Raw genomic sequence first — 16,579 nt, forward strand, 5'->3', positions numbered from 1 at the left:
CCAGCGGCCACGGTTTGGCTCGAATGACCACGTCACGCTGCTGCGATGGAGAGTGGACCAGGATCCAGCTTCAACAACACTTTGGCCCGCAGGATGATCTGTGCAAATGATCTAGTTTAGTGTAGATGGTGTCGCACACCGGGAGAGAAAAGCTTGTGTCAGACATTGCACCCCACCCCCGTGTGTGTCGTTAACACCCAGTATGACCCAAAACACCAGCAGTCACCACCCCAGTCCGATGACGGGTGACATTATCCTTTAGGTATCTGTAGTTGACGTGAAATATGGAGTTTCTTCAGCTTCCAGGAAGCTTTTGTGCAAAACATCTGTGGAGGCCCCCCGGTGCTAAACCTCGGGCGGCGGTGGAAAGATCTGCCCCTGCGCTTGGCACTGCTCCACGGGGAGGCCGGGCCGGGGGTGAGGAGGCTCCCCGCCCGCTCCCTTCTGACGGCCCTCCGAGCTCACAGTCACCGCGGGCGAGGACCCGCGGAGGCGCTCTCCGCCGGGCTGCGCCCCGCCGTCGGCCAGGCCTCGCTCCGCACCCCCGCCCTCCTGCTCCTCGGCCTCCCCCTCCCCAGGAGGAGACCCCGACGCCCCCGGCTCCACGGGGCTGAGCTGGTAGTAGAGCAGGGGGGGGGTGTCTTTGAGGAGACCCGGGGGGGGTGTCTCCGCCCGGCCCTCGGCGATGCAGAGAACGGTGGCGCCGGTGGGAAACGGCCCCTGCAGCAGCACCCCCTCCGCCCCCGCCTGCTCGGGCATGAGGCAGAGTGCCGCCTCCCCTCCGAGGCCCCCGGCGCCCGGCTCCGCCTCCTCGCTCTCCCTCCTCCTCTCCAGCTCCTCGGCGCTCTGCAGGTGCAGCACCGCCGTCTCGTTCTCCCGCTCCAGAATGTCCTGCTCCTCCAGGGGGTCCCGTGGCTCCTCCGCCTCCTCCGCCGTCGTCACCTCGCGCTCCTCCAGCTCGCGGCCCAGGCCAGCGGTCGGGGACAGGTCCGGGGACGGGGGGCAGGTGGAGGACGGCGAGCAGAACGGCTCCTCTGGCCCGCCGTACTGTTCGCCGCCGCCCGTTCCCAGAATCCCCCTCTGGTCCAGGTCCAGCTTCATGATGGTGTGCAGGTAGTGGGTGCGCACGCGGAGCGGATTGAACTCAATGCGGCCCGCCGAGTTCGCGCAGCCGTCCCGAGAACAGCCGCACGGAAAGGACATCCGGTCCACCTGAGGGGGAAATTGAGTTTTTGACTTGGGTCATTGATTTCTGTCAAACGTTCGAAAAGGGTCGGCATTAAAATACGGACAATCGCCAGATTCAAAATGAATGACGTTACCGCACTTTGGCAGCCTCGGGGAAACAAACACCAGAAGAATGAGAAACCATTAAGGCCTTTTTCCCAGAAGGGGAACATTAGGAAGGGTGTTCCTGAAACACAACTCACAGTCTGACAAAGTGCTATTTCAGCTACATGACACAGAATGGTTCTTATCTTTTTACCAACACACACACACACACACACACACACACACACACACACACACACACACACACACACACACACACACACACACACACACACACACACACACACACACACACACTGTTCCTTACTTGGCACTTGATTCCGGCCTGGCTGCAGCCGCAGTGGCGGGGGTCGCAGTACAAGCGGCAGTCGCAGCCACACTCCTCCCTGGAGAGCCGGATGGCCCGCAGCTCCGCCTTCTCGCGGGCGTCGATGCGGGCGATGCCGGAGGCACGCAGCAGTGCCCGGCGCCGCTTGGTGGGCAGCGGCTGCAGGAAGAAGCAGTCGTCCACCTCCACGCCGTCCACGTCCAGGTCCTCGTCCGACACGTCGTCCAGCGTCAGCAGCTCCGCCTGGGCGCACTCCACCGTGCCATTCCGCGTCAGCTGGATTTTGCCGGGTCGGAGAAAGCGCCATGAGCTTCGGGGAATGCTCAACGACATTTCCAAAAGAGGTTTCACGGTGGTAATAATAATAATAATAATAATAAATGCCATCAGCGTTTCAATTAGAGCCACAAGTCATCATTTCAGTGTCACTTTATTCAACCGCGTCGTCTTGGCTGCGCGGCGCCGCCTCACCTTCATCTTGCGGGCATTGAGCTTCTCCTGGCGCAGGTGCTGGTGCAGGGTGTGTCTGTGGGCGGTTTCCTGCTCGCGGGCGAATTCCCCCAGCGTGTAGCGTCTGACGGAGGAGTGGTGGCGGGCCATGCCGAGGGAGCTGCCCCCCTGGCTGGGCACGCTGGTGAAGCCCTGCCGCCGGGGGAAGTAGTACACCGTCACCACGTCGAAGCGCACCCGCTTCCCCCCGGGGGACGGCTTGTGCTGTCTGAGGATGGAGGTCGCTGGGAAGGGCAGAGGGGAAAGATAGGAGAGGGTTCTTCAAACTGGCGCATCGGAGGAGGCTTTGCGCGTGCGTGCGTGTGCGTGCGTGTGTGTGTGTGTGTGTGTGCGTGTGTGTGTGGGGGGGATGCTTAAATATGGGACCTACGTGTGAAAGGAATGCTAGAAGGGGGATTGAGGCTGTCGCAGCTGTCAGCGCTGTCGCTGCTGGAGATGTCATCGTCGGAATCCTTGGGTGTAGAGAACGCCGAGCTGTTGTCCACCTCCTCATATCTTCGCTTGAGGCTGAGGGACGCTCCTGCCTCCATGGAACCCTGGTGTCTGAGAGGAATGACACAGCAGAGCATGTTAAGCAGGGCAGGCCCCCAGAAACACAGTGAGCGGCGTAGTGCGTATAATAAAAAAAAAATGGCGGTTTCAAATCGGAACACTCCGGATGCCCGGGAAGACCCGGTAAGGGACCGGACGCCGTGAACGAGGCGGTGACGGCAATTTCTATTTGGCTTCCTCGTCATCCATGGCGACAAGAACAAACCCGGCTCGGCTGACTGCGGCGCTCCTCGAAGGAAGCGGGGAGGGTTGTTCCAGACGGCGTCTCGAGTAATCATTCCTCGCTGCTTACAGAAAAGGTGAGATAAGCTTTTGGCCCGGCCTCTTTTCATCTGTATTCAGGCTCCATCACTCCTCCCTACCCCCGTCTCACATGAAACGCTACTCCCGGATCATCAACTCTGGGAAAAACGTCACCATGGCAACTAGAAAAGCATGGCTGGCACGAACATCCTTGAACCGAATCGTCTCCACAGCTTCAAACTCCTGCTATTAACCGATAGGAATAGGGGCGTTTGATATGGGAACAAGGCCATAGATGGGGAAATGGAGGCGATCGGTCATCTGCTCTCTGTGATTCCATTTGAAAGATACTAGGGAGGAAAAAACACTTTTCTCCAAACAAAGTGGAGGTGTGAACGAGGACAGAAACAAAATTCCACATGAACTGTGTACGGTTCTCTTCTCCCAAAGATGACATGGCCGCTGTGCCTGTGGGCCAACAGAGGTCAATACTAACGGGCCAAAATGACTCCTGCGGGTATTTTGTGTAATAGCAAGGTCGTAAACGGGTCTGCACGGGGTGCTGAAGAACCACCGTGTCACAGGTCTACGCCTCTCTCTCCAGAACACCCGGTCATCCCATCGCTTCTCTGCTCGACGGCGGACGCTGTGCTTCACTAAAACAACAACAACAACAACAACAACCACGACAACATGTGAACCTTCTTACCGGAGGCAGTAGATCGTGACGCGTATCCCGACGTTTTCCCTTTACGACGCGAGCTGCACATTAATCGATTAACGCTGCGACTCTGCAAAACACACACACACACACACACACACACACACACACACAAAACCCGGAACCCTAGTATCCGCCGCTTTAGCGGAGTGGCGGTGCTGGACGGTTGTTTCTTTTGTGTTGCTGCCGTTCTGGGGGGTATTTACAGACGGTTCCTGGGCTTCGTGCTCATTGTTCCGCACGGTGCGAGAGCAGGGACCTTACGACCGGACGGGACCGGATCCCAGGCAGACCCATTTAAATGACTGCCACCGTCTCTCTCCCGACAACACGAAGGCGCACCGGGCGTATCTTCGGGGCTTGACACTTGGAAGGCACGCCGGGGAGGGATCCGCTGACACCCGTGTCCGTTTGTCCGTTTCTATCCCGGCACCGTGGCGGCTGGGGCGGGCGGGGGGGCAGCTCGCTTTCACTCCGCCGTCTCGGTCCGTGGCGCTGGACGGATCCGGTTATTTCATCGAGAACGGCTGCCGGTTTTTCTGGCCCAAACGACGTCCGTTCTACCCCCCTGCCCCCTGCCCGGCCGGTTGTTACGGTGTAACAATGGAGTGGGGGGAAAAATCGTCACCGGCGTCTATCTATACCGGTGACGTCACACATATGCTCCGCGCCACGCACTCTGGGAGATGGAGTCACTCACGACGCTCTCTTTGTGTCGATCGCCTGCACTGCGGCCCGAGGAACACATTATTACGACTTCACCGACAAATAATTAATCTGTGTTGTATTTCGCATGTTTCTTTACAGTGGGTGACACACAAACGCGCTGTCTCCATAGCAGCAAAAGGGCTGCACATATTATATTCAGGAAATTAGAGATCGACCTGTCGGTAAAGCGACCACAGTGAAGCAAGTTTCATATTGGATATGAAACTGACGCGTATTCGAGCAACGTTTCAGTCCCAAATGAATTATGCGTTGATAACCGAAAGGACACTCATTTAATCAACAGTGGGAGTTGACTATTATTATTATTATTATTTTTTTTTTATTATTATTATTTTTTTTTTGTAGTAGAAATGTTGAATTTCAATAACTTCCCCACCATAGACTTCAATGTCCATAGAAAACGTCATAAGCTTAGTTAAGATGCATCTTTTATTCTTAACCCTTACTTTTATTATCTATTATGCCTTAACAGGCCTGCCTTCACTGTGGTGCCACAGGATAAGCACGCCCTGAGTGCAATGGAAAGGACAAGACAAACATCAGCCAAGAAGTGTTTTAATCATTCTGATGAGATGAGGCAACAATGAATAACACCTAAAACGCTACCCAATCTGTGTAAGCAGTAAAATGGATCAAACACAAGCCAACTATATCTTCCACATGCAGTTCTGGTATGCCAAAAAACTACAACATGTATTAGTACTTGGAAGTGGGTATTTAAAATAATGACAGAGAGACATTGATTCGTAAAAAAAACCCAATATATATATAAAAAATGTCAAAGTAACACATAAAAGAAAACATAAAATAAAACAAAAGCAATGGTGCACTACAAATGAATGCTTGAAATGGCCTACGTTAATGAAATAATTTTGTGCCGCTGGTGCTGCTACTGTGACCACAAATCACCAGGTTCCAGATCGATGAGGGACGATATGATGAACTACGGGGCTCTAGAAGTGTCGGGGAGGATAAAAACTCATATCCTCCCCCCGAAGTAAGAGGAAGCAAACGTCGGAACCGGAGCCGAACATTGGAGGGCAGACTCTTGGCATTTTGCCTGGTCCTCTTCCTCCTCCTGTGCGGGAGTATTTGCCGTAACAGCCTGGCAGACGAGCGGTAACGGGGCGAACCAGGCTGCCTCGAGCGTGCGTTCGCCTCGTTTTTTGTTTTTGTTTTTTTTCTCTCGCTAAAAGGGTCAACAAATTGTCCCCTCCGACACACACACACACACACACACACACACACACACACACACACACACACACACACACACACACACACACACACACACACCCCTTTGGCACACCAGACGCCCGGCTGAGGGTGGTCCCCGCTCCCTCTGGCGTCTTTCTCCATAACACGTAGGGGGGCCAACAGAGAGAAAGACGCAACCAAACCAATTCTGCTAAAACCGTTGCGGGCAGGGCAGGGTGGGGCGGGGGTGAAGAGGGCTGCTACGTAATACGGCAACGTGGAGCGATTGCCCCTTGAAAACGAGACGGTGAGCTTCGGAGAGGAAGGGTCCAGGTGCTTCGGTAGCACGCTCCCAGATCGGCCTCTAGAGAAGCTTTTGGACAACAGGTCGAGTCCAGAACAGCGGGGGACGAGGAAGAGGAGGAGGAGGAGGTCTAGAGGGGCCGATGAGGTCAGGGCTCGAGGAGAATTCGGGGCTATACCGCTCCCCTGTTCAGTCTTCACTTCAATATGATGTGATAGCCATCGTTTGTCTCATCTGCGGGGAGGGGTTATAAATAAAACGTGATTAAAATACAGATCCCGGTTATTGTGTTTAAATATACAGTAGTAACCAAGGCGCAGCGCTGGTGTTATGCCGCCGAATGACAACTCTGCGAATCAGCTCCCGTACCCTTCATTGTGTCCAAAACAAAGCACACCTCGTCCTGGAAGTTTTGGATCATCTGCGAAGAGGGACGGAAGCGGGCGTTAAAACTGAGCCAGGGTGTTGCTGGCGACGACCACACTTTGGTTGCGTTGGGAGGGGCTTTTGGGCAGCGCCTTACCTCGTCGCTGACCAGCACGTGGATGCCGGTGGGCCCCTGTTTGAAGATCTGGTTTATCTGTCGGGGAGAGATGTTGAAGAGCTGCGCGATCTTCTCTGTGAGCTCGGTCGCCGTCAGATCCTCCAGGTAGATGGCGTGATACACTGCGGCCGAGGAGACAAGCAGGTCAAGCGGAGTCAGTGCAAAATGGGCCCTTTATTGATGACTTGCATGCACTCGCATGAGGAGTATGGACCTGCTTTGTATTTTAGTCACAAGTATGTTTTTGAGATGCTGTAAAGACAATAGAGGTGAATAGAAAGCAAAATAAATAATATTTTTTGTCCATTTTTCAGAAGCTAGTGCTAAAAGTGAGGGTATATGGACTTGTATCAAGGTGGGGGACAAAGAATCAAATGTTCTAGAAAGCGTCCATATTGCTTTACAGTCCAATTTACTGTTTCTTACTTTCACTTTACCTATATTTGTCCTAAATTAAGTGTAAAACAATGGAATAAGGGTTCCAGGGTTCATTCTGACATTATAAAACAAAATTCAAGGACTCTCAGGTACTTTTTTTATGCACTATTTCATTTTCAAGGACTTCACACACTTCACAAATATAATCAATTCTAAATGTGTTCTTTATTAATAAAAATATAACCTTAGTCTAATTGTCTATTATTTATAGAAGTATATCGATTATATATTTTTTAAGGACTTTTCCAAAAGGGGCTATTTTCAAGGTATTCCAGTACTTAAATTTCTGAGGACGAAATTCAAGCACCTGAAGCGGTCGTACTCCGATACATTCTAAACGAAGGGCAAATCCACGGAATTATGGCCGTGTTTGTTTTCCGCACACACAGATGGAGAACACGACAATCAGACTGACCAAAGAAGGTGTTACTAGCAGCGTCTCCGTTCTCGTGCTTCTGTTGCTGTTCCCGCGCCTGCTGGGACTCCTGGCACACGTAGACCGTCAGCCGTGGACGAACCACCCTGCGTGCACACACCCCCCGCGCAGAGAAAGGACCGCGGGTCCCCGTTTTACCGTATGTGAGCGGAAGGCATCCCAGCGTTCAACGTTGGCGGACACATTCCTGCGGGTCTCTGCACTCAAAACTTTTAAGAAGCCGCCATTGTTCTCACATAGGAGTAAAATGTAGAATATGTCATGTTTAGGAACTGAAAATCCACCTCAAACAAATTTTAAGTTTGACGTCTAAGCTTTGAAATGAAAATAAAGAGAATTTGCATAACTGTTGGAAATGAAACAAATGCAAAAACTGACTTGATTCCCATATTTTATAGCACAAATGTAAAATTTCCTTAATGTGTCATGTCTTTCTCTCCCGTCGGCTTCCACTGCCATTATCTTATTAAATCATTTAAAAAGGTCTCTGCCATGTTCATTTCTGAATCAATCAATTTCATAGTAGAGTATTTATAAAAAAAAAAAAAGTGTAATACATGAATGTATGTTTATGATTTATTGGGATCCATTAAGAGTCCGCTTAACCACTTATTCTGCACATTCCCAATGTGCTCCTGAATCCGGAGTGCGTTTTCACGACCAGGTTTTCCAACATCAATACACGAGGAAGAAAAGAACAGATTTAGACACACCCCATTCTACACGGTGACAAAGCAGAGAACCTACCGCCCTTTAAGTGCATTGAAGAGTCTTATACCGTCCGCCGGGCCGCAGATCTGAATCACATCCTCCCTGGTGAGCTTCAGAAGGTCTGCCCCTGATGACCAAAACGACCGGACAACTTAGGCCATCGGCTATAGCTCTTTTCTAAAACTCAAATCGGCGGTGAACGGCACAACCTCCGGCGCCTCCTGACCTGAGAAGTTGGTGAAAAGCCGACAGAAGGGTGAGAACCGGTTCCTGTGAAGCCACTGCTGAGCGTCCTGTGGGGTGGTGGCAGGCAACAAGTTCTGAAAAGGGAGGCACGATGATGAAATGAATATTAAAAACAAACGTCAACAAGCCAAATGGTCTATAATTTGTATACATTATATTTTCATAAAGTAAAACTGGATGCTTAATTGGTTGCTTTGAATTTCAGAAGCATGGGGATTGCTTGGATTTCCGGGTCAAACCAGGCTTTGCATCGCTAACTATATTCATAGTTGAATTATTATTAAAATATGACTCGCAAATGTAAACAAGGCCCTCATTTGCTGGCTACAAATAAGAATTCTAGCAGTGACCTTAGTTGACCTTGTCAGTTTAGAACATAGGTGAATCAAGTACAATACATCTTCATGGAACACACATGATTTGTCAAATGTCAAAAATAACCATCACACACAATAACCTTCAACTTCAAAGAGAGAAAGAAATGACAACATGCCTTGGTGCTGTCACTGTATAGTTGAAAAGTGAAAGGCTGTGTCTGTAAAAAAAGAGTCAATTAAAAACGTCCAAGCGTCCCGAACCGCACGGAGTGTGCAAAACAGCTTGTGTGATGTACAGGAAAATGTGATGGCAGAACACATCAACGTATTTCTAAATCAATCTATATTCCCTCCAGCAAAAATACCCAGGCAGCGAAAAGAGAGAGAGAACATGTAAGGTAAAAAACAAACGGTCACCATTAAAACGGACAATGTTCGAAAAACCACCCAAAAACAGCAGCTACACTGAAAAGATGACATTGCATTGAGAAAAGGTGAATTCCGGGCGATGAGATTGGAAACAGAGAGGGGAAAGGGTCGACATGCACACGGCTCATATGTAGATTCATAGCAATACGGCATAATTATAAATAAATATATCCATACATGCTTCATATAGTTCCGAAATAATGTTTGAAAGCCTAACGTTGATTAGTCGCTGGTGAATTTGCTGCCCGGGCGGCGTGCTTTTGAAAACACACCTCAATATCATTCAGGAAGCGTCCCGAAAGTCTCTCTCAAACCCCTTTCGACCGGTTGCCTTGTTCCAATTGAAATATTAAAACCTAGGAATATCTACACAAGCTTCAGTCTCTTATGTGCTGATCCATAATTCTTAAGTCACATCCTTACTTGGGTAACTTCCCTGGTGTTTGTGTCCAAGTTAGACTCATCGGTTTAAAGATACACACAGGATACTTTTAGGAGGAGAAAAGAATACTTTGGTGCACGCGGGTGAGCAGAGGTCTGGGGGCGTGAGGAACGGGCTCGTACTCACATCCACTGCCTGAACAACAGGCTCTGGCTGGTGGCTGGGAGATCCGTTTCTGGAACAAAGAAAAGGGACTTAAAGGGAGAGCCGACTTCCAGGTTTATCTGGAACGGTGTGTGTGGCTCTTCTGAGGTTCCCCTGAAACCCACACAACGCCCGTTTGACTTCCATGTCAGCGTGGGGATGTGGCGCGGCGTGCGGCCGTACCCTTCTGGCACAGGGAAGCTGTTGGTGGAGCTGTTGAAGCTGGGAGATGGAGAGTTGTTGACGTAGGTGATCTCTGGCCAGGGCGAGCACTACGAGAGAGCAACACAGATCAGATCTATGAGCGCGCGCGCACACACACGCACGCACGCACTCATACGCACGCACACCTCTGTTAAGATGGTTGTTTCGTAGGAGGGCTGATACTTCTCCTTCTCCTGCGGTGCCCTCTTCTCCATCTTCTCTCGGTCGGTTTTCTGCTTCCTGTCTGCACCTTTAGGCTGAAACAAACCACATCGCCCGATTTACGTTGCCGTTAGAGAACGACCGGACCAAAAATGCCACGGATTAGACAATATTAAAATCTTTTTCTTTCGTTGTTGTTTGTTTTTTTTCTCTCCACCCTCTCACCTTAAAGACCTTGACCTGGCAGGAAGCCGAGTGGAGGTGCTCCGTATACTCCCCTCCCTCGTTCTCTTTGAAAGTGTCAATCTGGATCCGGAAAGGCACGCCTTTTTCTCCTCCGTGCTTGCGCATCGTGAATTCTGTGCTGATGCAGTGAACCTAAAAACAAAGAAGTGCAAATCTAGTATGAAAAAGAAGAAGAGAAAAAGCTCTACATGCCAAAATATATATATATTTTTTTTTTTGCTTGGATGAGTAGGAAAAAAAAAAAAAAAAAAAAATAACACTATTTCTCGCAACAGTTTAATCATCACTGTCTGACAATGAAATTCAGTTTAGCAAACCGAATGAGTCAATTGAATATTACACAAGGGAAGGGTATGGTGGCAAACAGTTTCTCCACTGTCTGAGATCAGCATCAATTCATCTCATAAAAGGTGATCTGATTCAGGAAGGGAAGGAACAATATGTGACAGTGTTGGTTGTCCAGCTACCTGCATAAAAACTGAGGTTCTTTTTGATGGGTCCCAAAGGAACTCCACAGTGTTAAGCTGAGTAGGGTTAGCCCTGGGGTCGATCATGCCGACTGACATGGGGATATCTGCAATGGATCAATGTGAGACAGGTTATCATCAAAAGTGTGCTCGACGCACGCCAATTCTTTCCACATTAGCCCACGCCTGCCGTGACCCAGTGCCACGGCGGAACTCCCAAACCACCCGAGTCTCAGTCATCTCACGCAAACTGTGCGAGACGCAAACTTTTTTTGAACCCACTGTCAAGTCAAAGTTTATTTACATAGCACCGTTCAAACAACCGCGGTTGACCAAAGTGCTAAATGTGCTTAAAATACCAGGTACACAAATAATGTTAAACCAAATAATGTAGAAACACATACAATATGAATAAAAGACAAACAAAAAGAAAACAATCAACATTAAAATAAAATAGTAAAAGAATTGCGGGACACCAGGAGTTGAAGTCAGGGTATAAAGCTCAACTTGAATTAAAAGCCAACGAGAAGAGATGGGCTTTCAATAGTGATTTAAAAGCATCAAGGGTCTGTGCAGATCTTATGTTAATAGGTAAGCTATTCCACAGTTTAGGGGCTGCCACCGCAGAGGCTCGGTCCCCTCTGTTGTCTGGTTTGTTGATCTCAATGATCTAACAGGAGTATGACGTTGCAGGAGTTCTAAAAAACAAGCAATTATATCTTAAAAATCAATCCTGAAACAGACAGGAAGCCAGTGGAGGGAGGCCAATACCGCGTGACACAACGTGATCAGGTAGTTGTTGACTATCCATCACACGCGCATCACAGTGTCGTCAAAATGAGCCGGAACCCCTCCACCTCCGCTCAAGGGCCGGACCCGACGTTTCTTAGAGTGACAGGCAGCGCTCAGTCGGTGCTCACCCAGGTCCAGGATACGGTCCCCAGGCCTGTTCCAGCGCCAGCCCTCCAGCTGCTGGTGCTCTGTGTACTGAAGGCGTCGGTCATGGAACACCACACGGATGATGCTCTGGAAGTCATAGGGAGCGATAACAACCAGAATGAAACCAACGCCCTACTGACTGAAAGTAACACATTCAAAAGAGTGTGGCCAAGAGGATGCTAGCAGACCACCTAGTTACTCAGGATAGAAATTGCCATGTGAGGGTCTTACCTTTACCATTTTACCAGTGATTTCAGGGAGCTCGCCCATTTTCCGATTGTCAAGCATACGTATTTCATACGACTGTCCTGCAATGACCAGGCCAAAAGTTATGATGTTACATGTGATGTGCTTCAGAGTGGGGAAAAAAAAAGGCAATTTTTTTTTGTAGTCCTAATTGAAGTGGTAATCTGTAAGTTTATTTGGAGAACAAATCCCACATTTGACACTTCTTTCTTTTTTTATTTTTTAAAACCGGCACAGAACGAGCCATTCAATGTATTAGCATTATGTGTGTGCTACTCTCTGTGTTGTGTCCATTGTTGCTGGCGGGGTCCGCCTTTCCCGGCATGAATGCAACATTCATTCAACAATGCATTAATAAATAAAGAAAAACATGGTAAAACAACATCTTGAACAAATTAACATTGTAATTGGTGCCATAGTGATCCCCATGCTGACCTTGGTTGAGGTAGGTGAGAGTTTCATCATGCAGTTTGACGGCTGGTGAGGTAGCTGCACACAGAACGTACTGAAAGGGAAGGATCTTGTTGTCATTGTCCGGAGGAAGGTTGGACTCCTCCTGCTTGAATATGGGCAGGGCGAGCACGTCGCTGAAAGAAACAGGCATGAAATAATGTGTGTTAAAGTAGAGAAGGGACTCTTGTAAACAGTTCTTCAGCTTAATGTCACATCTAATTCATTTTGATAGCCAATCAAGATGGTAGATTTATTTCCACCTAATGAAATAAAACTAACAACAAATGAAACAGTCCTGAGCCGGAAATCACCAACAGACATTACTGCAAAAAAAGAGCCGTAGCTGGTAGGGTTGCCTGACGTAGCAGTTCATTAGTTGGAATGTAGGTTGCTAGGGCAACACAATCAAATAGCAGGGTATCCAGCCTGTGTGGATCCGATTTCTCCTCTCTACACAAAAATCTGTCCCCTTGCAGACGGTAGATTGTGTAACAGAGCACTCACAAACTATAAAAAGCACACAGGCAGCCTCAATTCACAAACAAGATTGCCAAATGATGAGCAACTCAAGGCAATCTAGAACAGTACATCCACATTTAACCAACATATAGTAATAATGCATTTAACAGTAGAGTTGTAAATAGGATTGCACAAATAGATGAGTGACACGAGTCACATAAAACAGATCAATTATTTCAGTAGGCTCACTCTAATGCACAAATTAGATTTTGCTTCGCAATCCATATGTTACAGAGGATAAACTGAATATCCTATGATTAGTTGTGATGATTAGTTCATGAACAACATCAACTATGTACTCAGCAGTTACACTTATATATTATTATTATCATCATCATTAATCGATCATATTATCTATCCTTTTTACTATACGGCTATACATATATTAAACCATTATACCATACTATACCATATTACATGCCACTAGTACTATCAATACATATCATTACCATGCACTATACTGCATACTTGAATATAACACGCTTGAGAGTAAGAAGCTGAAGTTATCAGCTGCACACGTGCTGCTCCCTGTGAACTTCTGTCTATAGATGTTTACATATATGGAATTTAATTTCGATCTCCTTTTGACTAAGACTGTTCAATCCACTTTATTCAGCTTTAACACCTCAAATTTCCCCAGTAGCATTCAGTAAAGTGTCACCTTATCCTTTTAAGTACAGTTTACCTAATGGATCCAAATGACACCAGTCGGTAAAAAAATACTGTGCAACGATAAAACAATCAATGCATCATACATTTTCCTTTTAGGTTGTTATGCATTCCCTTTTCAAGTTAGTTAGTCAAGTTTCAATAAACTGGTTATGACCGAGCAGTTTAAATGGCTAAATCAGCCGTTACTTGCATTTGAACCTACTGACTTCGATCAAGTGAAACAGAGCCAGAGCTCCCCATAAGCTCCTCTTGTTTACCTCATGCTGTACGCCCCGGCTCCGAGCTCCTGGCCGATGCCCGAGAGACTGGCATCGAAGTCCTGGACCAGACCCGATTCGATCACCTCGTCCGTCAGGGGCAGCTTCAGGGCCCAGGCCATGGTGCCGGTGGCTTGCGCTAAAACTCTGACCTACTTCCCAAGAACTTACCAACTTCGGTAGAGGGAAAGGGGGAAGCGCCGTTATTGACAGATCCTACCAACCCCAGTAAAACAATGTTATGGTGTAAAAATCAGACAGGTTGGTGAATATAAAGACCAAAAAAAACAAAACAACGAAATGTGCCATTAAACTGGGGAACGGGCACCAACAGAGAAAGAGATGCAGACGAGACAAATAAACACAACAAAACAACATTTCTTCCCGTTCCTGGCGTGACGTTGAGCTTGCCGTAGAGGACCGTGCTGAGCTGGGGAGCGCCGCGCACCGGGTCCAGACTCCGCTCGGGGCTGGACGCTGTGACCACGGACGGCCGCAAAAAAAAAAACTACCCAAACCCCCCCCCCCCCAAAAAAAACCCCAAACTTTCCGCGGCACAACGGATAAACCCACCTCCACGGGAGAAGCGCGGCTCCGCCAACTTTCACGCCATCACGCCCAGCTCCCCCGCTCCGCGCGAACCCGAAGCAGACATGTCGGAGAGACACGCCGGCGCTTCCGCGTCGCTGTTGGAGAAGAAATAATTAAAAAATAAAACCGTGATTTGGGGGAAGAAAAAAAAAAATTTAAAATAAAAAAAAACAAAAACCGGGTGTCGAGCAGGAGGGTGGTGCCGCGCCGAGCTGGCCGACATGGAGTCACATATTCTACGTTTCTATTGTTTGTTTATCTTTCTCCGTCGGGTATGGAACCAGGCGCCGTAGTTTCCGGTGGAGGTCTCGCTCCGTGGAACCGGCCCTCGCTGCGTAGCGCCCCCTGCCGCCTGGAGGGAAGACCCCCGCACATTGGGGGGGGGGGGGGTCTTCCCACATTTCACATTATTTTTGTAATTTAATATCAATCCTGAACGTAGTTAACTCTCCAACGCCACTGACTACTTTCGGCCCTCATCGCGCCCATTTTTCTTCAAATATATGCTTTATTTGTAGTTTACACGCCTAACAATAGGAAATGCTAACATTACTAAGGAATTACTAACAAAGTGGCAGCCATCAGCAGCCAATTCACTAAACAACTTACTCACAACCTGTCTTCTCCAGCCCTAGGCTCATCGTTCCCTGGTTTCACCCCCCTCGCTGAAAGTGAGGTATCTAAACTACTAACATGTAGCCGTCCCACTACCTGTCCGCTAGATCCGATCCCATCCAACCTCCTTCAAGCCATATCACCGACTATCACCCCGGCAATCACACATGTGATTAATTCTTCCCTAACTTCCGGCACTTTCCCTTCCGCTTTCAAAGCGGCTCGGGTCGCACCACTGCTCAAAAAACCCTCACTCGATCCCAATCAAGTAGGAAACTATCGGCCGGTCTCTCTCCTCCCATTCCTTTCCAAAACCTTAGAGAGGGCGGTCTCTAGACAGGTTACAGAGTACCTGTCAAGAAACAACCTTCTTGATACACTTCAATCTGGCTTCAAAAGTGGTCACTCCACTGAAACAGCCCTGTTGTCTGTGACAGAGGCCTTAAAAACTGCTAGAGCTGCTGCCAAATCCTCGGTCCTCATTCTGCTAGACTTATCAGCTGCTTTTGACACTGTCAATCATTGCATACTCCTGTCCATACTCTCAAGCATGGGCATAACGGGCAGTGCACTTTCCTGGTTCGAATCTTACCTTACTGGGCGCTCGTTCAGTGTGACATGGCGAGGCCAGCTGTCTGTGCCACACAACCTCACCACAGGGGTGCCCCAAGGCTCGGTGCTAGGACCCCTCCTCTTTGCCATATACACCACCTCACTGGGCCCGATCATCCGCTCACATGGCTTTTCATATCACTGCTATGCGGATGATACTCAACTCTATCTGTCCTTCCCGCCAGACGACCCTACTATCTGGACGCGGATCTCGGATTGTCTCGCTGACATATCCACATGGATGAAGGATTATCATCTTCAACTAAATCTGGCGAAAACGGAACTGCTGGTCTTCCCGGCCAAACAAGGTATTTATCACAACATTGATATTAAAATCGACTCTCTATCTCTTGTTCCTACCAAGGCTGCAAGGAATCTTGGTGTCATTATTGATGACCAACTGACATTCTCGGACCATGTTGCCGCAGTCTCCCGGTCCTGCCGCTTCGCACTACTCAACATCCGAAAAGTCAGGCCGTACCTGACCCAATATGCCACTCAACTGCTGGTACAAACCTTGGTGATGTCCCGTCTCGACTACTGCAATGCCCTCTTAACAGGCTTGCCGGCCTGTGCGGTGAAGCCACTTCAGATGATACAGAATGCGGCGGCGCGACTGGTGTTCAACCAGCCAAAGAGGGCACATGTCACTCCGCTGCTCATCGAGCTCCACTGGTTACCTGTAGCCGCCCGCATCAAGTTCAAGTCTCTTATGCTGGCCTACAGAGTGATTGTTGGGAATGCTCCCGCCTACTTAAATGCTCTTGTAAGAGCACATGTTGCCCCCCGGATGCTGCGCTCGTCAAATGAGCGTCGCCTGGCTCTGCCGGCCATACAGCCACGGCAATCCAGGCTATTCTCATTTGTAGTTCCACGTTGGTGGAACGAGCTGCCAAAAATGACCAGAGCGGGGACCTCCCTCTCTGTCTTTAAGAAGCACCTGAAGACCCAGCTCTTCAGTGAGTACCTCCTGTCCTAATCTACAATTACTTTGCACCACCTTGCAGTATTT

At 48.9% G+C, this 16,579-nt stretch overlaps 2 protein-coding genes across 4 annotated transcripts; both read right to left on the reverse strand.

The window, feature by feature from the left end:
- Positions 1-345: 345 nt before the first annotated feature.
- Positions 346-4,224, reverse strand: csrnp2 (cysteine-serine-rich nuclear protein 2; the record flags this gene model as incomplete). Its single annotated transcript, XM_080015255.1, has 5 exons — positions 3,636-4,224; positions 2,502-2,674; positions 2,093-2,355; positions 1,601-1,897; positions 346-1,212 (listed from the first exon to the last, which is right to left on the reverse strand). The coding sequence occupies exons 2-5, from the start codon at positions 2,659-2,661 to the stop codon at positions 346-348; spliced, it is 1,587 nt and encodes a 528-aa protein (XP_079871381.1). The 5' UTR covers positions 2,662-2,674; positions 3,636-4,224.
- A 702-nt stretch (positions 4,225-4,926) lies between these two features.
- tfcp2 (transcription factor CP2) lies at positions 4,927-14,605 on the reverse strand. Of its 3 annotated transcripts, XM_080014634.1 has the most exons (18): positions 14,519-14,605; positions 14,323-14,435; positions 13,750-13,923; positions 12,284-12,435; positions 11,834-11,910; positions 11,584-11,689; positions 10,664-10,770; positions 10,176-10,328; positions 9,935-10,045; positions 9,768-9,856; positions 9,567-9,615; positions 8,746-8,787; positions 8,233-8,326; positions 8,043-8,133; positions 7,275-7,381; positions 6,401-6,543; positions 6,247-6,298; positions 4,927-6,111 (listed from the first exon to the last, which is right to left on the reverse strand). In XM_080014634.1, exons 3-18 carry the CDS (start codon positions 13,869-13,871, stop codon positions 6,074-6,076), a joined length of 1,533 nt encoding a protein of 510 aa, XP_079870760.1. In that variant the 5' UTR covers positions 13,872-13,923; positions 14,323-14,435; positions 14,519-14,605; the 3' UTR covers positions 4,927-6,073. The 3 variants fall into 3 exon arrangements, with proteins under 3 accessions (XP_079870760.1, XP_079870761.1, XP_079870762.1); XM_080014635.1 differs by having other exon boundaries at positions 14,323-14,566; XM_080014636.1 differs by lacking the exons at positions 14,323-14,435; positions 14,519-14,605 and having other exon boundaries at positions 12,355-12,435; positions 13,750-13,891.
- Between the last annotated feature and the right edge of the window lie 1,974 nt (positions 14,606-16,579).

The sequence above is a fragment of the Zeus faber genome (genome assembly GCF_960531495.2).
Source record: "Zeus faber genome assembly, chromosome: 15".
NCBI classification, from domain to species: Eukaryota; Metazoa; Chordata; class Actinopteri; order Zeiformes; family Zeidae; genus Zeus; species Zeus faber.